Below are 27480 nucleotides of genomic sequence, written 5' to 3'. Positions count from 1 at the left end.
CGTTACTGGTAAGACACTGAGGAAGACATTATTTAGACTGGTTGTATCAGAAGGCTTGGGTGCTGTGGCACCACTTTGTTTTCCTTGGAGATGAATTGTGCGGGAGATGAGGCCGGGCACACACCACTGTCACAGGGAGGCGATGAAGAAGAGATTCATTACCCACCTGACTTGCCTATTGGGTCTCATTATTTACCCATCTCCATCACTATGAGGAAAAGCAAAGACTGCTGGCATTGGTGCTGTCTATCCATCAAACGCCCCTCTACAGCCCCCGCAGACTGACCAATCAGAAAGGAGCAAGTGCTTTTGCTGAAGAAGATACCAGAAGTCATGTAGGAGTCTCAGATTTAGGGCCGCAGCTAAACAGAGGGACAAGGTCACGTTTACACTGTCACTGACTGCTGTTTAATGGACAGGCTGGATTCAGACCCTTTAATCCCCTTGTTCTTTTAAGCTAGTGGTATTTAAGCTGAAGTTTGTGGAGTGGGGGATTAGTATTAGTTCTGGGAGCTTGGTGGAAAGAAATAAACAGAAGTGCCCACCGCTGCTGAGCTCGAGCTCTCAAGTGGTGCTATCAACCTCAGCAGGTGGTTAAAATTAAGAGGTCAAAAAAAGTTTTTTTCTATTTTATTCATGCATTTCTCCCATTTTCTCCCAATTCAGTGTAGTCAATTTGTCTTTCGCTGCTGGGGGATCCTCGATTGCAGTCGAGGTGGGTATATTGCTGCTCACGCCTCCTCCGACCCACACGCAGCCCTTAGTGGAACCCTTTTCTGCACAGGTGCCTCTCTATCTGCTAATCAGGGTCCTTACACAGCTTTTGAAGACCCCACCCACATAGTCTGATCATCCTGCCCTAGAAAAAACGTGTCTGCTGCAGGCACTGCCAATTATGCCCACTAGATTGCGCCCAGCCGACCAGTGAAAATGCTGAGTTTCGAACCAATGAGTTCAGAATCTCGGTGCTGGTGTGCTAGTGGAATATCCCACTGCACCACCTGGGCACTGGTCAAAAAAAGTTTCACTGCTAGTTTCACTGCTGTTTGGTAAGTGGACTTTCATTAAGGATAAATGATTTGCAAAATGTGTAGGTTGGGTGTCTAACTGAGCACATGGCACTGTGTGTGTGTGTGTGTGTGTGTGTGTGTGTGTGTGTGTGTGTGTGTGTGTGTGTGTGTGTGTGTGTGTGTATAATATTATAGTCATATACAAATAAGTGACCATTTAAAGGAATATGTTGCATAACAAGCAATTTATGGCCAAAAGTATATGGCCACCATTTATTTCATATTTTATAAGGCTATGGCAGAAAAGATGGCTGAGGAAACAGTGATGCACATGGGCTCAGGAGAACTTCAGAAAATTGATCTCACTTAACACAGTGCATTGCTGCATCAAAAAATTTAACATGAAACTTTATTAATAAGAAAAAGCCATACATCAGTTTTATTCAGAAATGCTGCAGAGTTCACTAGGCCCAAACCCATCTTTGAAAAACCAAAAAGACTGGTGATGTCTGATGTGATCAGATGAGTCCATGTTTCGTGTTGTATGAAAGCCATGATGTTAGATGAGAGAACCTGGCTTCTAACATATTGGAGGAAATAATATACAAGTTTTTTGCCAAAACTATTTCACATGCCACATTGTAACTGTAAAAATATTGTAATATTGGTGAACAATTTTTGTTTAGTTGCCAAATTTAATATTCTGGCAAGAGGAACTTATTTTGCTCAGTTCTTTAGGGCAGCTTCAATGAAATAAAAATATTTGATAAATGTTTGTGGCGCCCATTTATTTTTTCTCAGTGTTAATTTTATTTTATTTCACATAAACTTTAATTAGTTTCTTATTAAAGTGTATTTATTTGATACATGGAACATACTACAGCATAGGTACACAGTGCAGAGGAAGAAAATTTCAAAGGAATCACTTCTTTTAAAAAAATAAATATACACTTCAAAACCCACGCAGCTGAATAATTGAACAAAACTCACCCTGCATTCAGTAACATCTCCAGCTGAGAACAGAGGCTTGGATCATCGCTTAAATGGTTTTGACAGAGTGCATTATTGTGATTATTATTATTGTTATTTTTATTTCTATTATTATTAATCCTTACCCTGTATCATCTGATCCCTTCCAAAAAATAAAAATAATTCAATAAATAAAATAAAAATAGCCTAGTTTACTATGTCCTACTTTCTTGTGTCCTGAGTTCCCAAACCATTATAAGGTCTCATGGAGGGCACACCAGAGCTGACTTGACTCATGAGTTTGAATCTTAACTCTGCACCAACAGTGATTGGCTCATTTGTGGGGGTTGATGGCTGATTGATGCCGCCGGCACAGAGACCACGGAAAATGGGATCAGTGCATACCTCTCCATGCATGGATCTTAGCCCCATATGAACTCGCCTTGTGCAGGTGAAAAGATGCAGTCGGTTACTGCACATGTCAGAGGGGGTGTGTGTTAGTCACGGCTCTCCTCAGTCAGGAGTGGAAGTCAGCATCAGTAGAGAGGAAGCAAAGTGCAGTCGGGTGTTTGGATATGACTAGATTGGGAGGAAAATTTGAAGTAAATGCAAAAAAAAGTGAAAATTTTAGAACATAGGGGTAAACATGCCTCTGTGCCAAGTTTATTTTTTAATTTCTTGCAGGCGTCAAATTCTAAATCTGTTTCTGTTTACAAATGAAGTTCATCTGTGGAAACATTTTTTTTCTTTCTGCTTCAAGAGAATAAACAAATCACAGATTATTTTTTATTGTATTTTACTAAACTTTTTCAACTTAAAAATGGTTGTATATTATTATTATTACTATGATGATGATGATGATGATGATTATTATTATTATTACTATGATTATTATTATTATTACTATGATTATTATTATTATTACTATTATTATTATTAATTATTATATTACTATTATTATTATTATTATTATTATTTTTACTATTGTTATTATTATTACTATTATTATTATTACTATTATTATTATTATTGGTATTATTATTATTATTATTATTATTATTATTATTATTATTACTATTATTTCTTAGGTCTAGATTCCTTTGACAGTTCCTCTCTCGTTTGTAATGACCTGCTGTTACTTTTGTACCTATTTCCTGGATCCATTAAGAAGTTAAAATAATTTCTGTCTGCAGAATTCCTCTATAAAGGAACTTGCTTTAATATAACATATGTTTACAGTATGGGTTTTATTTGCTAACCACTAGCTGCACTGTGTTTGAGCACTGGAAAAGTTACTCTTGTTGTTTAAAGCTTGGTGTGAACAGGCACTTCATCTTGCTTTTGCTCAAGTCACAATTCTAGCAGCCAGTCTTAATATGTGAAATCATCCGTCTAGGCGTGAGAGAGAGGCATGTTTACAGCTCAGATCCACACGCACAACACTGGCGATGCTGTGGGCTGTTTTTAGATCTCAGAGCTGAAAGGGTGATGACAAAGCTGTTGCCTATCAGAACTTGGTGCCTGGTAATAATAGCCTTTGCTTCTAATGCCCCACACTTCTGTCTCAACACAGATAGCTCTGGGAATTAGCATAGCCTGCCTGAAAAACTAGTATCAGTGCTGTGATGTTATAGCTTTGTTATTTCCATCATTTAATGTAAATTATTTTCTGTTTTTTTTTAAGATTTTTATTTACTGGTGGTGGGCGTCAGCAAGGATCAGGTGGTAGAGTGGGCACCACATGTATAACTACACTATATAGCAAAGAGTAGGTGGACATCTGATCATAAGCTTGTTGGAGATCCAGTTCCAAAACTATGTGAATTACTACAACACACACTAACACACCACCACCATGTCAGTGTCACTGCAGTGCTGAGAATGATCCACCATCCAAATAATACCTACTCTGTAGTGGTCCTGTGGGGGTCCTGACCATTGAAGAACAGGGTAAAAGCAGGCTAAAAAGTATGTAAAGAAACAGATGGACTACAGTCAGTAATTGTAGAACTACAAATTGCTTCTATATGGTAAGTGGAGCTGATAAAATGGACAGTGAGTGTAGAAACCAGGAGGTGGTTTTAATGTTATGCCTGATGACAGCATTTGACAGCATTTTTTCTGTGTAATAACAGTGGATTGTTGTAGCATTTTTTTACAGTGCATTTAATTTGCACCCGTTTTCCAGTCAAAGACAGACAATTTTTGCCCTTGTAAAAAACTATTTTTGCATTGATAGTTGGCCTGCTAATGTCACTCAGGTTACCAATGTCGCATGTAATCAAGCTGAGACAGCAATTAGTGTCACCCAGTCAGGGTGAATTTAATTCCAGCCCTTTTGACACCTAGCCTTGACAGCTTGATGGGGGTTATCTCCATAATGACTACTGTAGATTACACAAGGAAAGAGTGCTGTCTTTGATTAAGACCCCCCACCAGCTCAGTGTGGTGCCCTGGAGTATATGGTCAGCTACAATGTGAAGAAATATTCTCTATCTTTTACTCTGGTAATGAATATTTAATCACAGTTGTGAGGGAGAAGATTCTTTCACCCCATTTTCTCTCTTTTATTTATTACATTTTTAATTAAATGTGAATGTCCACTACCAAGAACATTCCTCTTTCCAAAACTCATCCAGTGATGACACTTAAAGGATCTTGTGGATTAAAATGTTAACATAAAAACTGGCAGATGGGCAAACAACATAATCCATCATGGGCTGTAGCCAAACAAGGACGTTTTCTGCATCCATCACTAAATGTGTTGGTAATGGGATTCCTGGTTGTTGCAGACATGTTGGTTGACAATTACAATTTTTATGACCATAAAACACAATTAAGCCAGGGTGTGACTGTGCTAAACAAATTATTAATACTTAAATATTATCATATAATTATATTCATCAAGCATAACATTATGGCCAACTTCCTAATATTGTGTTGGTCCCCCTTTTGCTGCCAAAACAGCCCTGCAACTGTGATGCACTGTGTATTCTGACACCTTTCTATCAGAATCAGCATTAACCTCTTCAGAAATTTGAGCTACAGTAGCTCTGCTGTTGGATCAGACCACACGGGCCAGTCTTCACTCCCCACGTGCATCAATGAGCCTTGGCCGCCCATGACCCTGTTGCCGGTTTACCACTGTTCCTTCCTTGGACCACTTTTGATAGATACTGACCACTGCAGACCGGGAACACCCCACAAGAGCTGCGGTTTTGGAGATGCTCTGACCCAGTCGTCTAGCCATCACAATTTGGCCCTTGTCAAACTCACTCAAATCCTTACGCTTGTCTATTTTTCCTGCTTTTAACACATCAATTTTGAGGATAAAATGTTCACTTGCTGCCTAATATATCCCACCCACTAACAGGTGCCGTGATGAGGAGATAATCAGTGTTATTCACTTCACCTGTCAGTGGTCATAATGTTATGCCTGGTCGGTGTAGTTATAAACTAATAACAAACAACTTTTGGATGTTTTTGATTCTTGATTTTACATAATAGACACAGTTCAGTGAGTAACTTTTTGTGCATGATTGTCTTTACAATCCAGTCCCTGTTATTTTTTTTAATGTACCTTTTAAATACCTGTCTGTTAAACAGTGCGTGTGCAGCTACATGTTTAATCCTACATGAACATCTGATTGGCTAGCACATTGCTCATCATGGCTGTGAAATGAAACGTTTTGGGTCAGACAGAAGTGTGCAGAGATGTGATAAGCTTTGCAGTTCCTCAGTTCTCACTAATGAATCAGTGTATTTACTTAAACCAGTAGTCTCTGCCAAAACGTTTGCACTTCATCGCTCAGTTCTGTGTCGCCTTCGCCTTAAAGGTAATTGTTCCTACCTGCGTGGCTGTAATGGATCCTGGATGAAGTATTGACCGTTTCTAGATTTTGATTAAGGGGCTACTGGGCAGAACGTGCCCTAATGAAAGTGTGAAATCAGCATTCTGTTGGGCATCCTGTGAGCTCTGATTAGGCTGGGATCTTTATTCACCCTGAGGAGACGAGAAAGGGGAAACTAAATTAAAGGGTGCATTCGCTGATTAGCATTTTCAACATGCTCTGTATTTCCTCTCTAAATCGTAATGGCGTAAGCGGAAGATGTTTATTAAGATGGTTTTGGACTCCATTGCCAGGAAAAAGGTCAACACAAATCATTTCTGATTCCAGCTCAAAATGTCTTGTATTATCCAGTCATCTGCTTTGTTAAAGCCTGGTTAGAACGTGTACTAAACTGATTGTGTTTTATGTTTGTGTGTGTGTGTGTGTGTGAATCAAAGCTTTTGCCTGAATTATAATGAGGTTATAAATTGCCTGGCTAAAATAAATACTAATATTTATATAATTCATATCTGTAACACTATGGGCTATGACAAGACGAGGGGGCGGACACACACACGCAGAGATGTATTTAACAAAAGAGTTTAATAATAACAAAGACAAGACACACGACAAGGTTACACAAGACAAGAAGGAACAAGACAAACTAACAAGACCAATGCTAAATGCTAACCTAAACTAAACATACATGAACGATCTCTTGATGCATACTCAATAATCCAGGTACACAAATCCACAAAGTTTGTTGTAGAGATACGTTTCGTCACTCATCCAAGTGACTTATTCAGTCTGAGCTGGTGGTGAATAACCCCAACCTTATATGGAAAAATGCCCAAACACGGCTCCAGTGGATTGAAGGGAGGAGAAGGACAACCACTGTCTAAGCGCAAACCAGTGGTGATTCTGTATGTGGCGGGAGTAGCAGAACAATTGAGATGGATATTCTCCAAACACCATGTTTCAGTTTCTTTCAAACCCCAAAACACGCTACGCCAGAAATGAGTTCACCCTAAGGACCGGGTCCTTGACACGAACAGAGTAACGTAGTGTATGCTCTTAGGTGTCGGGAGGATTGTCGGGAACTGTACATCGGGGAAACTAAACAGCCACTGGCAACCTCTTCTGGCCAGGACTCACCTGCAAGCCAGTGGTCACTCATTTAATGATGACGACGTGCAGATCCTTGACAAGGAGGAACGCTGGTTTGAACAGGGAGTCAAAGAGGCAATCTATGTGAAGAGGAAACAACCATCCCTGAACAGAAGAGGGGGGAGGGGGGGGCTGAGAGTACATCTCTCACCATCTTACAACGCCGTAATAAGAGCTATACCCCAATCATATGTGAAAGGCACACATGGCCATTGTAATTAATGATCATTGTGATTTGCAAATGGACCTGATCACCGGTTTCATTGTTATGCAATGGGCGGTGATCGGTCGATATGCAAATCATCTGCATATAAGGTTGGGGTATCCACCACCAGCTCAGACTGAAGAAGTCACTTGGATGAGTGACGAAACGTATCGCTACTACAAACTTGTGTCCAGATGAACTGATTCAACTTTGTGGATACATGAACAATACTAAGCTATACTAAACCCTAAGCTAAACAAGAACTAGATTAAGATAAATGGGAACAAAACTAAACAAGGCATGTACAGTTACTAGCAGACAGGGGCTAACAGACAGAACTAAGATCCAGGGCTAACAAACAGAGCTAACACAAAGGCTAACAGACAAAGGCTAAACTGACAGACCTAAGGTAAATTCAAGCTAAGCAAAGCAAAGCCAAACCAACAGAACAGCGTCACATCAAAAAATGCGCTAATTTACTCATATGAGGTACAGCTGGAAGTAATTAGCCGTAGACCAATCACCATGAAGGGGCGTTGGCTTGCCAACCCAAACAAAAACACCTCTAACGTGTTCCTGGAGAGAGGGCATGGCAGGTAAACATGGCTCATAGGACCTAGATTCGTGACAATATCAAATCTTTGAAGTCATTCACTCACTTTCTTAACCTCTAATCCAATTAGGGTCGCGGGGAGCGCTGGAGCCTATCCAGCATTTCAATGGGCGCAAGGCACACAGTAACACCCTGGATGGGGCGCCAGTCCATCGCAGGGCAGACACACACACACACACACACACACCCATTCACCTATAGGGCAATTCAGTGTCTTCAAATAACCTGACTGCATGTTTTTGGACTGTGGGAGAAAACCGGAGCACCCGGAGCAAACCCACGCAGACACGGGGAGAACATGTAAACTCCGCACAGAAAGGACCCGGACCGCCCCACCTGGGGATCAAACCCAGGACCTTCTTGCTGTGAGGCGACAGTGCTACCCACTTAGCCACCGCGCCGCCCTTGAAGTCATTCATTTTATGTGAAATTCTAAATGCTAAATGTGCTTTTTGCACATTCGCTTCAATGCCATAAAAGCTTTCAATAATTAGCCAAATTTATGAAAATGCTTTTATTTAAACATTAAATTACTAAAGTTGCCATTTTCGTGACCTTAATCATGCCGCTTCTTTGAGAATTTGATGGAAAATGCTGCGATTAAATGTTTAACAGCGTGGCTATATTACTTATCACTCAGTGAAATGCTTTAGTGAATGTAAATGCAGCTCTATGACTGACTGACTGTTTCATTTGAATAAAGCTTCACTGCAGTGTCTACATAAACATGTTTAATAGCCAATAGGGACACAGCTCATATGAACCCAGTGAACCTTAGCTAGGAGCAATTTTTAAATTCAGATGTAATGCCTTACTCTTATGTGTTATGTGATTTTTATGTACATCTATAAACATTTATGTATATCTAAACACTGATTTACATTCATTTTATTTGTATATAGTTGTGGCATATCTAGGGCGACATGGTGACTCGATGTGTAGCACTGTTGCCTCACAGCAAGAACGCCTTGGGTTTGATTCCCAGAAGGAGCAGTCTGGGTTCTTTCTGTATGGAGTTTGCATGTTCTTCCCGTGTCTGCATGGGTTTCCTCCAGGTGCTCCTGTTTCCTTCCACAGTCTAACGTCATGCAGTCAGGTGAACTGGAGATTTTAAAATTGCTTCTACGTGTGTGTGTGTGTGTGTTTGCTCTGTGATGAACTGGTGACCTGTCCAGGGTGTTTCCTACCTTTGCAGTGAACTGTACTCACCGCAACTCTAAGTCTGGTCTGATGAATCATGTTTTCTTTTACATCACGTGGATAGGCGGGTGCGTTGCTTACCTGGGGAACACATGGCACCAGGATGCACTATGGAAAGAAGGCAAGCCAGCGGAGGCAGTTTGATGCTTTGGGCAATGTTCTGCTTGGAAACCTTGGGTACTGCCATCCATGTGAATGTTACTTTGACACGTACAACCTACCTAAGCATTGTTGCAGACCATGTACACCCTTTCTTGGAAACGGTATTCCCTGACAGCTGTGGCCTCTTTCAGCAGGATAATGCTCCCTGCCAGGAATGGTTTGAGGAGCACAACAACGAGTTTGAGGTGTTGACTTGGCCTCCAAATTCCCCAGATCTCAATCCAATCGAGCATCTGTGGGATGTGCTGGACGAACAAGTCTGATCCATGGAGGCCCCACCTCGCAACTTACAGGAGTAAAAGGATCTGCTGCTAACATCTTGGTGCCAGATACCACAGCACACCTTCAGGGGTCTAGTGGAGTCCATGCCTCGACAGGTCAGGGCTGTTTTGGCAGCAAAAGGGGGACCAACACAATATTAGGAAGGTGGTCATAATGTTATGCCTGATCGGTGTAGGTATTGATATATTTACTACAAGTACATTAAATTATAAAAACATGAGTAATTAAATCTGGCCAGTTTGAAAGCCATTGAACATGTGTCCCATAAGAACACTGAGGTTCACACCATATAAAGAGCAATACATGATGAAAAAATATGAAATAACCTGGTTACCTGACAAGCTTGACAAACTATGACTTAACAGGCATTTAAATTATATTATACACTCCTGTAAAAGCCTCTTTTCTATTCTGATTTTCCTTATTCTATATTAGTCTCACTAAATAATTTTACCTCATTAAAGAAAACGCAATACTCAACATATTTTGTGAGACATAATTTCATTGATTTAAAGCTGGGGCATTATTTTTTACGTATCAAGACATTGATTCAGTAAACAAAAACAACTTCACATCTGAACGGCTGAGAAAACCCAGATTTTTGAGATCCAGTACTCATGCTGTGGTGAGACCTACAGTGAGCAATTCATGCCTGAAATCATGTAATCATGTAGCCGTGTGTTTAATTATTCAGACTTGTAATGACAAGCTAGCTAGCAAATAAGCAGCAGGTTAAACATAGAAATGAATAAGAAATCTACAACACCAAATCAGAAAATGTTGTGACAGTATGAGAAATAACCTGCAGTGTTTCTTACATTTACTTTGGCTTTTATTTCATTGCAGACAGTACGGACTTAAGACATTTCATGCTTTGTCTGGTCAGTTGCAGATAATTGGAATGGAAGCAATTTAGGGCAAATAATGAGAAGAAGAAGAAGTAAAAAAAAAAAAAATTGTATTTCAAACAGGTGATTGTAATCATGATACAATAGCAGTGTCCACACGTGAAAGGCTGAGTCTTTGAGGACCAAAGATGGGCAGAGGATTTCCAGTTTGTCAGTAAATGCATGAGATGATTTGCATATTTCTCACTCTACAGTGCGTAATATCATTGAACAATTTAAGAAAACTGGATGACTTTTAGTGTGGGAAGGGCCTAAAGCCAAAAAGCCTTGGACCATCATTTATCAATAGCCGCTATACACTATATTTCCAAAAGTATTTACTCACCCATCCAAATAATTGAATTCAGGTGTTCCAATCACTTCCATGGCCACAGGTGTATAAAACCAAGCACCTAGGCATGCAGACTGCTTGTACAAACATTTGTAAAAGAATGGGTCGCTCTCAGGAGCTCAGTGAATTCCAGCATGGTACCGTGATAGGATGCCACCTGTGCAACAAGTCCAGTCAACTGTCAGTGGTATTATAACAAAGTGGAAGTGATTGGGAACGACAGCAACTCAGCCACAAAGTGGTAGGCTACGTAAAATGACAGAGAGGGGTCAGCTGATGCTTTCTGCAGAGTCGATCGCTACAGACCTCCAAACTTCATGTAGCCTTCAGATTAGCTCAAGAACAGTGCGTAGAGAGCTTCATGGAATGGGTTTCCATGGCCGAGCAGCTGCATCCAAGCCTTACAGCACCAAGCGCAATGGATGCAGTGGTGTAAAGCATGCCACCACTGGACAATTTTATGCTTCCAACTTTGTGGGAACAGTTTGGGGATGGCCCCTTCCTGTTGCAACATGACTGGGCACCAGTACACAAAGCAAGGTCCATAAAGACATGGATGAGCGAGTTTGGTGTGGAAGAACTTGACTGGCCTGCACAGAATCCTGACCTCAACCCTATGGAACACCTTTGGGATGAATTAGAGCGGAGACTGCGAGCCAGGCCTTCTCGTCCAACATCAGTGTCTGACCTCACAAATGCGCTTCTGGAAGAATGGTCAAAAATTCCCATAAACACACTCCTAAACCTTATGGAAAGCCTTCCCAGAAGAGTTGAAGCTGTTATAGCTGCAAAGGGTGGGCTGACATCATATTAAACAATATGGATTACGAATGGGATGTCACTTAATTCATATGCATGTGAAGGCAGGCGAGCGAATACTTTTGGCAATATAGTGTATAATGGATAAGGGATTACTTTTGCAAATCTTTGTCGAGCACTTTTCTTTTCACCTGATTAAAAACATTGTCCTGTCTTGTACCTGTGTCTGTCGCCTTTTTTTTTTCCAACACCAGAGTTGCTGAGTGGATTGCAGGTTTTTTTTTCTTTGCTTAATTTGCTGCAAACTTTTGCAAATTAGGCCTTGATGTATGCAAACAGCAAGAGCAGCTTTACCAGCCGTGTTCATTAGCCGATGAAGACTCCATGCTGTTATGACAGATCGTCTTCTTCCTTCGGCTGCTCCTGTTAGGGGTCGCCTTAAAGGATCATCTGTCTTCATCTTGCGCTGTCCTGAACATCCTCCTCTGTCATCCCAAACACCTGCATGTCCTCCCTCACTGCATCTATAGAAGAATAGAATAGAATTTGTCATATGTACGTATACCGGTGTACAGTACAACAAAATTATTTTTTTGCATACCCCAGCTTGACTGGACAGAGCGAAGGGTCAGCCATTGTACGCACCCCTGTAGCCAAGAGTGTTAAAAGCCTTACTCAAGGACCCAACATTGGCTGCATGGCAGAGCTGGGATTTGAACTGTCAACCTTTCAATTGATAGCCCAAAGCTCTACCCACTAGGCGTCCACTGTCCCCTTCAAACCTCCACTTTGGCCTTCTTCTATTTCTCCTGCCTGGTGTCTCCATCATCAGCATCCCTCTCTCAATAGAACTCTCACTCCTCCACTGCACATGCCTAATCCATCACAATCTCACCTCCTTAACTTTGTCTCCAAAACATCCAACCTGTGCTGTCCCACTAATAAACTGGTTCCTAATCTTATCCATCCTCGTCACTCCCAATAAGAATCACAGAATCTAGCTCCCTCTCCTGTATTTTAGTCAGTGGCATCACTACTGTCTTGTAAACATTCCCTTTCACCCTGGCAGATTTGTGACCCTTCTATCACAAATCACTTCTGCATCTCTGCACTACCCACTCCAACCTGCCTACTCTCTCTTCTTTGCCTTTTAACCACCCTTCATTACTGTGTACACTCCAGATGCTTTTATCCAAATCGACTCACAATTATGACTAAAGACAACTCAGTTGAGGGTTAAGAGCCTTGCTCAAGCGCCCAACAGTGGCAGCCTGGTGACTGTGATGCTTGAACTGGCAACCTTCTAACTTGTCTAGTATCTTAACCACTGAGCTACTGCAACTCCAAGTTTAACTCCATTTAAATTTGTCCACTTTCATCACCTCAGTGTTATGACAGGTAATTATCTACAAAAATTGGGAATAGTATCTTATACTATTTAAAGTTTAAAATCTTAATCAATGTTTTTGTAGCCTTTGTTTCAATACTCTTATAAGCATTTATGTGTTACAATATTATGAAATACACTGATCAGCCATAACATTAAAACCACCTTCTTGTTTCTACACTTACTGTCCATTTTATCAGCTCCACTTACCATATAGAAGCACTTTGTAGTTCTACAATTACTGACTGTAGTCCATCTGTCCACCTTTCATGCTGTTCTTCAATGGTCAGGACTCTCCCAGGACCACTACAGAGCAGGTATTAATTAGGTGGTGGATCATTCTCAGCACTGCAGTGACACTGACATGGTGGTGGTGTGTTAGTGTGTGTTGTGCTGGTATGAGTGGATCAGACACAGCAGCGCTGCTGGAGTTTTTGAACACCTCACTGTCACTGCTGGACTGAGAATAGTCCACCAACCAAAAACATCCAGCCAACAGCACCCTGTGGGCAGCCTTCTGTGACCACTGATGAATGTCTAGAAGATGACCAACTCAAACAGCAGCAATAGATGAGCGATCGTCTCTGACTTTAAATCTACAAGGTGGACCAACTAGGTAGGAGTGTCTAATAGAGTGGACATGGTATATAAAAACTCCAGCAGCGCTGCTGTATCTGATCCACTCATACCAGCACAACACACACTAACACACCAACACTGTGTCAGTGTCACTGCAGTGCTAAGAATCATCCACCACCTAAATAATACCTACTCTGTAGTGGTCCTGTGGGGGTCCTGACCATTGAAGAACAGGGTTAAAGTAGGCTAAAAAAGTGTGTAGAGAAATAGATAAACTACAGTCAGTAATTGTAGAACTACAAAGTGCTTCTATAAGGTAAGAAGAGCTAATAAAATGGACAGTGAGTGTAGAAACAAGGAGGTGGTTTTAATGTGATGGCTGATCAGTGTATATAATTATATGAAAGTCATATTTAAATATTTATTATGAAGGTCATGTTTAAATTGTGTTCAATGACCTTTTTTATTAATTACACTTTTAATAATTTAGGAACTGAGGACACTAATTGTTTTTTTGTTTTTTTTTGTTTTTCCATTCTTGATACAAAACTTCAGCTGCTGACAGTCCATTGTTCTTGTTGTATGTTGCCAATCATGCATACGCACTCTATGTTTACAAAGCCACTCAAGTGCTTGCAGATATATGTCTGGCATCATCTTCTTGAAATAAACATGGACTTTGTGAGACAAGGTGTTGGCTTGCTGTCAACATGTGTCTCTCGATTTTAAAAATACTCAAAATACGCCTCTGGGTTAATAGTACCTTCACAAATAACCCATGCTGTTGGCACTGATGCACCCCATACTATGATGGATGTTGGCTGATAACATGGTCTTTTTTGCCTTTGGGCACAGAGAAATCAACATACTTTTTTCCATTTCCATTTCCACTTTTGTCATCTGGACACATTACATGATACATGATACAGTGTCTTTCGGTCCATCTGAGATGGGTTGGAGCCCAGAAAACTCAGTTGTGTTTCTGGATAGAATAAATGTATGGCTTTTGTATTATAGCTTTTTGAGTTTCAGGTTGCATTCCATGATGCAGTGGATTTTCCAAGCCCATGTTACTATATTTAGCACAGTAACACAATGGTTTGTCATGCAGTGCTGTCTGGGGGCTCGTACGTTACTGACATGCAGCAGTTTGGAATTGTACAATTAAAAAAAAGCAGTTTTGAAATTTACAATAAAACACATAAAATTTGTGTTGTTAGGGTGAAATTGGTCATTTTTATAATATTTAATTGATAGCAAACAATTGTATTATATATGTCAAACAATGTACACTATTTTGTCCTACTATTTGGGGAAGCTCTATACACTGGGTGTGTTCGACAACCTAGTGCGCTCTCTACATAGACAGCATTTTACGTCATCCTATGTGCACTCCCAAGAAGGAGGCTGTTTGAAATCCTAGGCAACCCCAGCATTCAGTGCGGCACGACTTTTCTCACAAAAAAAACCAAATATGGCGGATAATGCGAAGCAAAGAACTAAGCTATTTTAAAATGTAAATAAATTATCATTGATTTTATATTTGTATAAACGTGTACAACTGTATTTATTTGCAAGTTTGGGCTTGTCAGGGACAGTTTAACTGTTTTCGATACATGGAGGGAGATGTTATTTGCCATGCTAGCGCATTGTGCCACCTCATTCCATTGGTTTGAATGACATGATGCTAACTGTGTTAGTTTAGTAAGCGAAACCTGATGTTATCGCTGTCTAAGAAGTGCGTTCGAATAACCTGACTTATAAGTAGATGACTTATAAAGTAGCTGCCTATGTAGACAGTAAGACAGCAAGGCAGCTACCTTCAGACTTCAGACTCGACTCGGACTCATTTCAGATGACTCGGACTCGACTCATGACTCGCAAAAAAATGACTCGTGAACAACAAGAGCCGCTAGCATCAGCATGTGTTAACATAAGTTACGTGTGACAATTATATATATATATACTGTATATATATATATATATATATTATTATTATTATTATTATAAATATTCTGCTCTCTAATAATGCTCCGGTCGTCTTACACACGCAATGGGTAAACGTTGCAGCCAGCTTCCGACGTAGTACATGAAGCGTCGCTCCCTACTCCCTACACAGTTTGAAGTTCACTTCATTTGATCATTTTCGTTACCTTCGGATTGGAATCTCACTTAAAATGGTGGAATACCTAGTGCACTTTACAGGAACAACTGGGTTGAATGGAACGCCTACAGAATTGGCGCTAACGGTTGAAAGAACCGCTTTCTGAACCAATCAGACCTTCTGATTGTAATTGTTAGTAAGAAATGCTGTTATTTGCATGTATTTAGTTTGCAGCGTCACACAGATGAAGTCAATGAAACGCTTGATTGGCTTTCTAACGAGTTCATGTTTTACTTGGAGGTTTTTAATTATAAGCACATTTACAAAATAACGGATTATATTCCTAATGGGACACACGGTTATAAATGTAATAGCATCTGGAAGAACATAAGCTAAGGTAAGCAGTGGTTATGCTTTGGTTTTTTTTATGTGTTTTGGATTTTGGCCGCTGTGCCGTGATTTATCGCGTGCTTTGTTTTGCAATGAAAACAAAACGAATCAGTTTAAGCTTTTAACAGTTATCTTCTTGTTACGGAAATTACATTCATTTGCACAATGGCTAGGAAAGTAAAGGCACGAAGTAAAACGGCAAAATACAGTCGCTAATCTGTTGTTGTTTTTTACATTTTCAGCATTTAGCAGACGCTTTTATCCAAAGCGACTTACACAATGAGCAATTGAGGGTTAAGGGCCTTGCTCAGGGACCCAACAGTGGCAACTTGGTGGTGGCGGGGCTTGAACCGGCAACCTTCTGTTTACTAGTCCAGTACCTTAACCACTGAGCTATCACTGGCCCTACATAAAACTTACATATTATTTGTTTATTTCTATGCTACTTTTCCAATATACTGTATGTTTTGTGTAGATTATATAGACTCATGACTTGACATGGACTCTAGCCTAAAGACTCGTGACTTGTCTTGGACTCTAGCCTAAAGACTCGTGACTTGACTCGGACTCTAGCCTAAAGTCTCGTGACGACTCGGATTCTAGCCTAAAAACTCGTGACTTGACTTGGACTCTAGCCTAAAGACTCATTTACATTTACATTACATTTTCAGCATTTAGCGGACGCTTTTATCCAAAGCGACTTACACAATGAGCAATTGAGGGTTAAGGGCCTTGCTCAGGGACCCAACAGTGGCAACTTGGTGGGTGCGGGGCTTGAACCGGCAACCTTCTGTTTACTAGTCCAGTACCTTAACCACTGAGCTATCACTGACTCATGACTTGACTTGGACTCTAGCCTAAAGACTCGTGACTTGACTCGGACTCTAGCCTAAAGTCTCGTGACTTGACTCGGACTCTAGCCTAAAAACTCGTGACTTGTCTTGGACTCTAGCCTAAAAACTCGTGACTTGACTTGGACTCTAGCCTAAAGACTCATAACTTGACTCGGACTCTAGCCTAAAAACTCGTGACCTGACTTGGACTCTAGCCTAAAGACTCATGACTTGACTCGGACTCTAGCCTAAAGACTCGTGACATGACTTGGACTCTAGCCTAAAGACTCATGACTTGACTTGGACTCGTATTTTGTGACTTGTGAACATCTCTGCCTCACTCCCTAACAAACTTTAATACCTGCTTTAATGAACAAAACATAGAAATAGTCCCTAAAATCACAAAAACAGAGCTAGGTGAGTTCATATTTCAAATAAATGAGCAAGATCTGCAGAGGATGCTACAGGGGGTAAAGTTCTCCCAAACTGCAGGACCTAATGGATTATAATCAAGCGTGTTGAAAGTCTGTTTCTCACTGCAGGCGGTAGTCTTTACAGATATCTTCAACTTCTCCCTGGTACTGGCTACAGTTATTCCAATGCTTGTAAGGCCCACAAAACATGTCTAAACTGTGATCAACCTAAAGCACTACAGACATGCTTGGGAAAGTGTTTCTGACCTGCATCAGCAGTATCGTTTTTGACTTTGCAGTTTGTTTACTGACTAAACAGATCTATACTGGATGGATGATAGTGTCTCCCCGGCCTCTAAGATATTGCTGAAATTGCCTTACTTTATTACCAGAAGAATTTTGTACTTAAACTTAAAACCTGTTAGCATTTACTCTAAGCACACAGAGCTGCAACCTAAGCCTTTTTTACTATTGTTTTTATCATTGTCATATAAATAACTAGTCAGACATATTAGCAACCACATTTTAAACTTTGCTAATGATACTAGTACAATGATGTCCATCCAGCATGGAATACCGTTCACTGAACACCAGTATGGATTAAGGGTTTTGTTTTGTACCTTATTGTTATCATTGTTGTGTAGTACTCAAGCGTGAGTTCCTCATGTTCTATGTTTCTTCAATCCAAAAAAATAAATAAATTAATGATAAAACCACTAGGGCAGTTGTAGCCTAATGGTTAAGGTACTGGACCAGTAATCAAAAGATCACTGGTTTAAGCCCCATCACTTCCAGGTTGCCACTTTTGGGCCCTTGAGCAAGGCCCTTAACCCTCAATTGCTTAGACTGTATACTCTCACAGTACTGTAATTTGCTTTGGCTAGCACACCAGAGCTGGGATTTTGAATACATTGTATCGAATCTCAGCTCTGCCATCCGACTGGGCTGGGCGGCTGCATGAAAAACGATTGGCTGTTGTGCATAGTATAGGATAACTAAGCGAATTATGACCTCTGCTGGCAGGTTGATGGCGTCTGCACAGAGTCGAGGAATAATGCGCTGATCAGGGTGTGGCTCTCCGTGCACAGAGCTTATCTGCATATGAACTTGCCTTGTGCAGGTGAAAAGATGCAGTCGGCTACTGCACACGTGTCAGAGGGGGGCGTCTCGCTTTCCTCAATCAGGGCAAGGTCAGCTCCAGTGGAGAGGAAGCATAACTGGCATAATTGGATGCATAACTGGACGTGCTAAAAATCGGGAGAAAAAGGGACAAAATGCGTTAAAAAAATTGCTGATGAAACCAGTTATTTCATTTACTGGTATGATGATGTCCATCCAGCATGGAATACCGTTCACTGAACACCAGTATGTATTAAGGGTTTTGTTTTGTCCTTATTGTTATCATTGTTGTGGTACTCAAGTGTACCAAAAAATAAATAAATTATAAAAAAAAATTTAAAAACCCACCAAATCTGAGGTCCATGAGTGGCATGGATTCTTGCTTGTGAATGGTTTTCACATAGAGTTCAAAAATGGCTTTTGCATTTTAAATTTAAGGTCTCAGTCTTTTTTATTTTTTTGATGGGACAAACACTTTATTAATTAATTAATTAATTAAATTTATTTACATTAACTAACTTTTTGTCAAAAAAAAGGACCAGCTGCTCATGCCGACAGTGGTTTTGCCAATCAAATTTTGTTCGTTTTTTAAAAACTGAAACCTATTTTTTAATTATTATTTTTAGATCTGGATGACCCAGTGGTTACCGTCCATCAGAGTATCGGAGAAGCTAAAGAGCAGTTCTACTACGAGAGGACTGTCTTCCTGCGCTGTGTGGCCAACTCCAACCCTCCGGTGCGTTACAGCTGGCACCGGGGCCGAGACGTGCTGTCTCAGGGTTCGGATAAGGGTGTGGAGATCTACGAGCCCTTCTTCACACAGGTAAGATAACCTTCATGGTCCTCCAGCGTGTCGGCTTAATGATCAATATAAAAAGCATTGATCGACTTGTCGATCGACACGGTAAATAATGGTTTATTGACTGTTGTTTTCAATGCACAAAAACGTGTACATTTAAAATATCAGATAATCTTATCTTGATACGTCTGATACATTGTTTTTCCATGTTATTTGACATTATTGGCACTATATGGTCAAAAGTATGTGGACACCGAAAGTTTTTAGACTTTCTGTTCCAAAACCTGCAATAATAAGAAGTGATTAAAAAAAAGGAGACCACCTCACCAGGAAGGCTTCTTACAAGATTTTCTAGTGTATCTGTGTAAGTTTGACAGTGGATGAGAACGCCTGGCTCATAATCACCATTTGAATTCATTCCCAGTCTGTTAAATAGGATTGAGTTTAGAGATTAGTGCAGGTTTCTCACACCAGTCTTATCAAACTATGTCTTATTGTATCGTTATTTTATTTTCATTTTTATCAACCGCTTTATACTGCTCATACTTGCAGTTACCCTGGGAAACAGTGGGCACGTGGGCAGGAATACCATGTAAATGGCTAGTCCAAGATCTGACCTTACAAATATTCTTTTGACTGAACAAACAAAGAGGGGGCTTCACAGTAACGACCATGCTTTTGGAGCAAGCTCATGGTCAGATGTACTTTTGTCCTGGTAACAATCAAGATTTTTCAGGTGGCACGGTGGCTAAGTGGGTAGCACTGTCGCTTCACAGCAAGAAGGTCCTGGGTTCGATCCCCAGGCAGGGCAGTCCGGGTCCGTTCTGTAAGAAGTTTGCATGTTCTCCCCGTGTCTGCATGGGTTTCTTCCAGGAGCTCTGGTTTCCTCCCACAGTCCAAAGACGTGCAAGTGAGGTGAATTGGAGATACTAAATTGTCCATGACTGTGTTCGACATTAAACTTGTGAACTGATGAATCTTGTGTGGCGAGTGGCTACCATTTCTGTCATGAATGTGGCCAAAGTGTGTAAAACATGATGTTAAAATCCTAGTAAATAAATAAACAAATTTGGCATTATTGACACAATATGGCCAAAAGTATGTGAACACCTGACCATGAGCTTTAGAGTAATTGATAAGAAGGAGACTGCCTTTTATGGCTATATTGGGGTCTGCCTTACCAGGAAGGCTTCTTACAAGATTTTGTAGTGTATCTGTGTACATTTGTGCCCATTTAATAAAAAATAAAAAAAAGACAGGTACTGACAGTGGATGAGAAGGCCTTGTTTTCAATCACCATTTAAATTCATTCTAAATATGTTAAATACAGTTTAGATTAGGGCTCAGTACAGGCCACTGACGTTTCCCACACTAATCTCATCAATTTATGTTTTATTGTCCCATCATTTCATTTTTATCAACCCACAGTCCAAAGAAAAGCAAGTGAGGTGAATTGGAGATACAACATTGTCCATGACTGTGTTAAACTAAACTTGAACTGATGAATCTTGTGTAACCAGCAACTACCTGTCCTGTCATGAATGTAACCAAAGTGTAAAACATGACGTTAAAATCCTAATAAATAAATAAATCTATCAACTGCTTTATACTGGTCATACTTGCAGTCACACTGGAAAACACTGGGCATGTGGCAGGAATACCGTGCACATGGCTAGTCCAACATCTGACCTCACAAATATTCATTATTTTTAATGCATTTTCTCCCCATTTTCCTCCCGATTTAGTGCACTCAATTTTGTCTTCCGCTGCTAAGAGATACCAGATTGCATCCGAGGAGAGCATGTCGCTGTACACGCCTCTTCTGACATGTGCACAGCCCTCCTCTTCTCGCCCATGCATTCTTCCACCAATCAGGGCCCTTACACAGCGTATGAAGTACCCACCCACCCAGACATAGTCCGGCCTCCACCCTGCAGATACGGTGGCCAATTAGTATCTGCTGCAGGCACTGCCAATTATGCCCGCCAGATGGCGCCCAGCCGACCGGTGGCAACACTGAGTTTTGAAACGAGGAGTTCAGAAACTCGGTGCTGGTGTGCTAGCGGAATATCCCGCTGCACCATCTGGATGCTTACAAATATTCTTTTAACTGAACGAACAAAAAAGTCTGACACACTCCATAATCTTGTGGAAAGACTTATCAGAAAAGTTATAGACTCAGAGAGCCTTCACAGTAATGACCATGCTTTTGGAACAAACTTATGGTCAGAGGTACTTTTGCCTTGGCAACAATCAGGATATTTTTTTTTGGCCGAACATCACAGCACAAAAGGTGAGGACTTCTCAGACTGAAGACGAGCTTAAGCTCACAGACAGCATTTCTGGATGCTGTTGATAAATGGCTTCAGCTTTGCTCATTACAGTCTTTTTTTATTATTATTATTTTGTTTATGCATTTTCTCTTCCGACTAGTGCGTCCTATTGCCCGATTGCATCATGGTTCCTCTCCACTAATGCCGATCCCTGCTCTGATTGAGGAGAACAAAGCTAACCCACACCCCCTACGACATGTGGTCAGCCGTATGCATCCTGTCACCTACAGCTGATGAGTTCATATGCGGATCAGCACTGTGTACGGAGAGACACACCCTGATCAGCACACTCTTTCCTCGTCTCTGTGCGGGCGCCATCAATCAGCCAGCAGAGGTCGTAGTTGCATCAGTCATGAGAAAGTCCCTTCGTTGTTCACGTGGCCGCTCAGCCCAGCCCGCAGGCAGAGCTGAGACTCGATACGATGTATTCGAGATCCCAGCTCTGGTGTTCTAGCGTGTGTCTTACCGCTGCACCACCTGAGCAGCCTGCTTATTACAGTCTTAACTCACATTTGCCAATGCATTGACAAGCTGTGTTTATTTGCTTGGTGATCATACAGATTTTGCTGCATCGCTGTCGACTTAGTTTTGCTTGTAAATGACTGAGCCGTTTGTTAATTCTCCTATAAAACCCAATTATAATAGAATCAACTACTATTTATTCACCTGTTAGTCTGTTTTTTTGATTATTACACAAACCTCCCAGTGTTGTACTGTCTCCATTCCAACTAAATTATGTAATACATTTGAGAGCCTACTGCATATGTTGTTTTGAGTCACTAAATGGCAGCTTACTAATTCACCCACAGGGAGGTGAAGCTTTTAATGCTGTAAATAGGGCAGCACTGAAAGCTTTACTGGCCTTGCTATGGATCTCAAACAGCTGGGCATTGTTCTGATCGCAGCCATGCCTGGGACTGTCTTTCACTAATACACTTGTACTCACCGCCCCCAATTTCCACCGTTCGGCTCCTCTCCAGTACTTATTCCTTTTTCGATCTAACAGTCGGAATTGTCTCTTTAGGTATCAAGGTCCTTCCATCACTCGCTCAGTGACTGTTCATCTCTTACTCTCTCTCCCTGGACGGATCTTGTAACAAATGGATCTGTAGTCTGGTTGGATTCCTGTAAAAGAAAAAAAAATAGAAAAACGGTGCCTGCTCACCAAAGGTATCCGCTGATACCACCCGCAAACGGGACACTGAAAGAGATCCTATTTCTGTAATGTAATTTCATTCTATAAATGATTACTGGAGACTAAAGTGATTTTATATCAGAGGCTTGTCTCAGTGCCTGGAATTCCAATCTGTGAATGGGCCACCCAATCAAAGTCATCAGATTTATTCAGATACATCTGAAGTAAAAGTTTACATACTGTATGTTGGTAAGGAACATAAACAGTTCCATAAAAATGTTATGAACTTAGAATTAACTTAATTGGGAGTTTCACTACTTGACTGAACCACGTTTTGAAAACTCCTTGGCATTCATGATGATGCCATAACATTAAAACCACCTCCTTGTTCTACACTCACTGTCCATTTTATCAGCTCCACTTACCATATAGAACCATACTTTTTTAACCTGCTTTCACCCTGTTCTTTAATAGTCTTTAATAGTCAGGACCACTACAGAGCAGGTATTATTTAGGTTTTGGATCATTCTCAGCACTGCAGTGACAATGACATGGTGGTGGTGTGTTAGTGTGTGGTATGAGTGGATCAGACACAGCAGTGCTGCTGGAGTTTTTAAATTCCGTGTCCACTCACTGTCCACTCTATTAGACACTCCTACCTAGCTGGTCCACTGTGTAGACCTGAAGTCAGAGACGATCGCTCATCTATTGCTGCTGTTTAAGTTGGTTATCTTCAAGATCTTCATCAGTGGTCACAGGATGCTGCCCACGGGGCGCTGTTGGCTGGATGTTTTTGGTTGGTGGACTATTCTCAGTCCAGCAATGGCAGTGAGGTGTTTAAAAACTCCATCAGCGCTGCTGTGTCTTATCCACTCACACCAGCACAACACACACTAACACACCACCATCAGTGTCACTGCAGTTCTGAGAACGATCCATCACCTAAATAATACCTACACTGTAGTGGTCCTGTGGGGGTCCTGACCATTGAAGAACAGCTAACAAAGCATGCAGAGAAACAGATGGACTACATTCAGTAATTGTAGAACTACAAAGTGCTTCTATATGGTAAGTGGAGCTGATAAAATGGACAGTGAGTGTAGAAACAAGGAGGTGGTTTGAATGTTATATTGAATGAATGTTATTTGTATGTTATGACATGTATTTTCCCTGACTTTAGCTATATGGAGGCAGACAAGTTTGTACTATTCAACTGCCAGGTTGTATAAGTGGTATTTATCCACGACATTTGACATCCATGATTCCACTTGCTGCCTCCTTCTAAAATATAGTTGTTTTCCTTCTGTGTTAATGTAAGTGTAAACGTGCTGTAAATAGGGCAGCACTGAAAGCTTTACTGGCTTTGCTATGGATCTCAAACAGCTCAGTTGTTCTGGCAGCAGCCATGTCTGAGACTAGGACTCTTTCTCTAATACATTGTACTCACCGCCCCCAATTTTCACAGTTCGGCTCCTCTCCAGTGCTTATTCCTTTTTTGAGTCGGAATTGTCTCTTTTAGGTCTTGAGACCTGGTAACTAATTGTAGAATTAGTCTTCAGTAATCAGCAGTTAGCTGTGTGCATCCTGTTAACATTATGCTAATGAAAGTACAGTTTTTAGATTTCTGTCTTAATACTCAAGTCTATATCTGGTATTGTTTCTTCATTTGACTGGGGTGGACAGTGTGTGTTTAAATACAAATTCCCTTTAAATACAAATTCCCTTTTAAACCGGACTCTAGAATCCAGAACAGGGGTGTCAAACTCATTTTCACCGAGGGCCACGTCTGCATTATGGTGGCCCTCAAAGGGCCGATTGTAACGTGTCTTGCTGTGATTGAAGTTTGCATTTTAAGTCTTGGACAATTGGTTGTTTTTCTTGGAGGCTAAATTCTGTGTTTGGTGTCAAAATGCCAAATTTATATTGTATATTTATAATGTATATCTACATTTATATAGTACTCCTTTACCACAGACACGGCCTCTGGATATTTAACCATAAGCCAAATTTTCCTCTTTCTAAACTTAATGAGCACCACAAAATAGCAGTCAAGAGTTTCAAGTAAGGCCTAATTGAAAAGGGCTCTTACACCGAACATAAGTTACTTGCAAGTGGGCAGCTGGGTCGACCACAGATTAATTAACATCTTAATGAACTCACTTTTAGCTTGTTCAGTCACATATGTGAAATTCACAATAACCCAGTATGTTAAGTGTTGAAGGCCTGTAATAAATGTATTGCAGAACATTGGTCCATTGTTAAATGGGTCACATTATACTGAGTGTGTTACAATTGGAGAAGGAAAGCACTGGAACACACATTTGCACACTGCTCTCTGCTTCTTACTCTGAGCTGCAGGGGGAAACTAAGATCTTGAAGCTGAAGAACCTGAGGCCCAAGGACTACGCCAACTACAGCTGCATCGCCTCTGTCCGGAATGTGTGCGGCATCCCCGACCGCCGGGTCATCTTCAGACTCACTAACAAAACAGGTGCGTACATCACGACGTTTAAATTAAACTTTAAACATGACATTAAAATCCTAATCAAACCGTATAGTGTATAGTGAACACAAATTTCACAAGATTTTGCTGACACCATTGTGTTCTGTATCATCTACGTTTCACACATTGTGCTTATGATGCGATCTCTTCACTACGCCCACTTCTAGTAACAGTTCAGTATTTTTGCAGACCGTAGACAGTTTGCTTGTTGTAGATTGTTGAACAATATGGCTTTTAGAAATGATTTTGTACAAAGTCACTACAATTATTTCGATATGGGCTGAAATCTGTTTTCATAGCATTTTCTTAGGATTTGTTTTCTTGAAGCTCTGGCTTTGCACAGCCTACTTTGCTATTAAATTAAACCCAAATGGGACTGTTTCCTTGAGCGGGGCAATATTTTAAGCTTACATTTGCATATTTCACATTGTTAAACACATTTTTAAGTCTCTAATCAACCTGTTTGTGTGTAGACAGTGCTGACCTTTTCATTCATTAGCGGTAATTGAAGGGTTTTATTTAAACATTGTGTGTTAAACTCCACGGTGAGCCTGGGCTGCATCTAACAAGCATGTATGAATACTTAAGATGAGACTTGCAGCTGTCACTACTGGATTATACTGTTTTCTTTACAAATAAATAAATAAGTAACCTAGACTGGCTCAAAGCGGGGATTATGCTCTGAATCCATTTACATTTACAATCGCATGGCTGGGCCGCTGGGAATTACTCGCTAGAAAAGTTTGTCAGCTAAATAAGGACTGTTAAAACGTCTCTTTTTGAGGACGCTAACTTGACCTTCTGTGTTCGCTTGGCCCTGCAGCTTCACCATCTATCAAGCTTCTGGTGGAGGATCCAATTGTGGTGAATCCCGGACAGACGGTTTCTCTGGTTTGCATTGCAACGGGTGGTGAACCACCTCCGGTCCTGACGTGGATCAGCAGTTCTGAGCACCTCCCTGAGAAAAGCGTGGTGAAGGACGGGACGCTTACTTTACCAGCCATCTCATCGGAGGATGCGGGGGTCTACAGCTGCATCGCTAGCAACAATGTAGGAAACCCAGCCAAGAAGTCTACAACCATCATTGTACGAGGTAACGGCACATTAATGGCAAGTCAAAATTCCATGATTGAATGCAGTTGCAAAAACGAGTGTGTCACATAGAGCTTAGCATATCTCCCTGTACGCAATACAACTCTGTGTGGGAAGCTGACATTGGCAGGTGATAAGAAGCAGCTGCAGATTGGCAGTGTGGTAATCTAGCTCTCCATGATCAGATCAGGGGTAGTGCAATCGGCAGCAGATTCACAATCAGGAATTGGAAATGGCTATATTGGGAGATGGGGGGAATCCAAATTAAAATGTGGCTTATTAGGGCCGCTCAGGTGGCTGAGCGGCCACATGAACAACGATTGGCCTTCTCGTAACTGATGCACTACGACCTCTGCTGGCTGATTGATGGCGCCTGCACAGAGGCAGGGAGAGAGTGCGGATCAGGGTGTGTCTCTCCGTACACAAGGCTGATTCTCATATATGCATGAGTCTTTTAACGTTACATTTTATTTATTGCATTATTGCTCTCTTTTTGAGTGGTTATTCGTTCTTCATTTTATCTGTGATAAGTATTTTATTTAATTCCTTTTAACTAATTTGACAAATCACTCAACCGGTAGTTTAGCTAGTCAAAATAAACTCAGAAACACTCAGTACTCTGCTGTGAATGTAAGTCACGTACGTCACCAAGACTCTCAAATCTTACGTAAAAAAAAAAAAAAAAAAAAAAAAAATGAATGAAAAAAGACTAACCAGGCATTACATCGGCTGTCAGCGTGTGATATGTGTAGCACATTTCATACTCATTTGCTGTGGAAGGGCAGAGCCTGTGGCATATTACTGTGTAAGTACTTATTAAACAGCTAATTACAGCAATTAAGTAAAGGCAGTCAGGCTAATAACTGAACTGGGAACTTATGTTTTAGGTAGGACAAGAGTGTATGATGTTCCTTCTCCCATAAGGAAGGATTATAGAACTAGAACGTTGGGTTGCCTGTGATGGTGAGACCACATGGGGCGTGTATGATTTTGGAAATCTTATGCATTGCTAAAGACTCACTTTCTTAACCGCTTATCCAATTAGGGTCGCAGGGGGTAGGGTCGTGCCAGGGGGCTGGGATAGGTGTTGCTGCAGCCTATCCCAGCTTTTCAATGGGCTCAGGGCACACAGTAACACCCTGGGCAGGGGTTTGATTAACCTTGAGTTACTTGGATCAGGTGCTCAGCAACCCTCAGTTCCTTTGATAAAAGACCCAACAGTGGCAACTTGGCAGTGGTGGGGCTTGAACCAGCAGTTTTCTGATCACTGGTCTAGTACCTTAACCACTAGGCTAGCATTACACACATTACCATGATAGTACCATTGCAGAAAGGTCCATCAAATACCTAAATATCA

At 41.0% G+C, this 27480-nt stretch overlaps 1 protein-coding gene across 1 annotated transcript in view; it reads left to right on the top strand.

The window, feature by feature from the left end:
* LOC134320089 (MAM domain-containing glycosylphosphatidylinositol anchor protein 2-like) overlaps positions 1–27480 on the top strand; it is a 312736-nt gene that overhangs the window by 148819 nt on the left and 136437 nt on the right. Inside the window, exons 4-6 of the mRNA XM_063001391.1 lie at positions 18888–19084; positions 24881–25019; positions 25855–26124. Coding sequence (XP_062857461.1) covers positions 18888–19084; positions 24881–25019; positions 25855–26124 — 606 coding nt within the window. The remainder of the gene's footprint in view (positions 1–18887; positions 19085–24880; positions 25020–25854; positions 26125–27480) is intronic.

The sequence above is a fragment of the Trichomycterus rosablanca genome, chromosome 9, assembly GCF_030014385.1.
Source record: "Trichomycterus rosablanca isolate fTriRos1 chromosome 9, fTriRos1.hap1, whole genome shotgun sequence".
Classification (NCBI taxonomy): Eukaryota; Metazoa; Chordata; class Actinopteri; order Siluriformes; family Trichomycteridae; genus Trichomycterus; species Trichomycterus rosablanca.
This window is presented reverse-complemented; position numbering and strand designations above follow the sequence as displayed.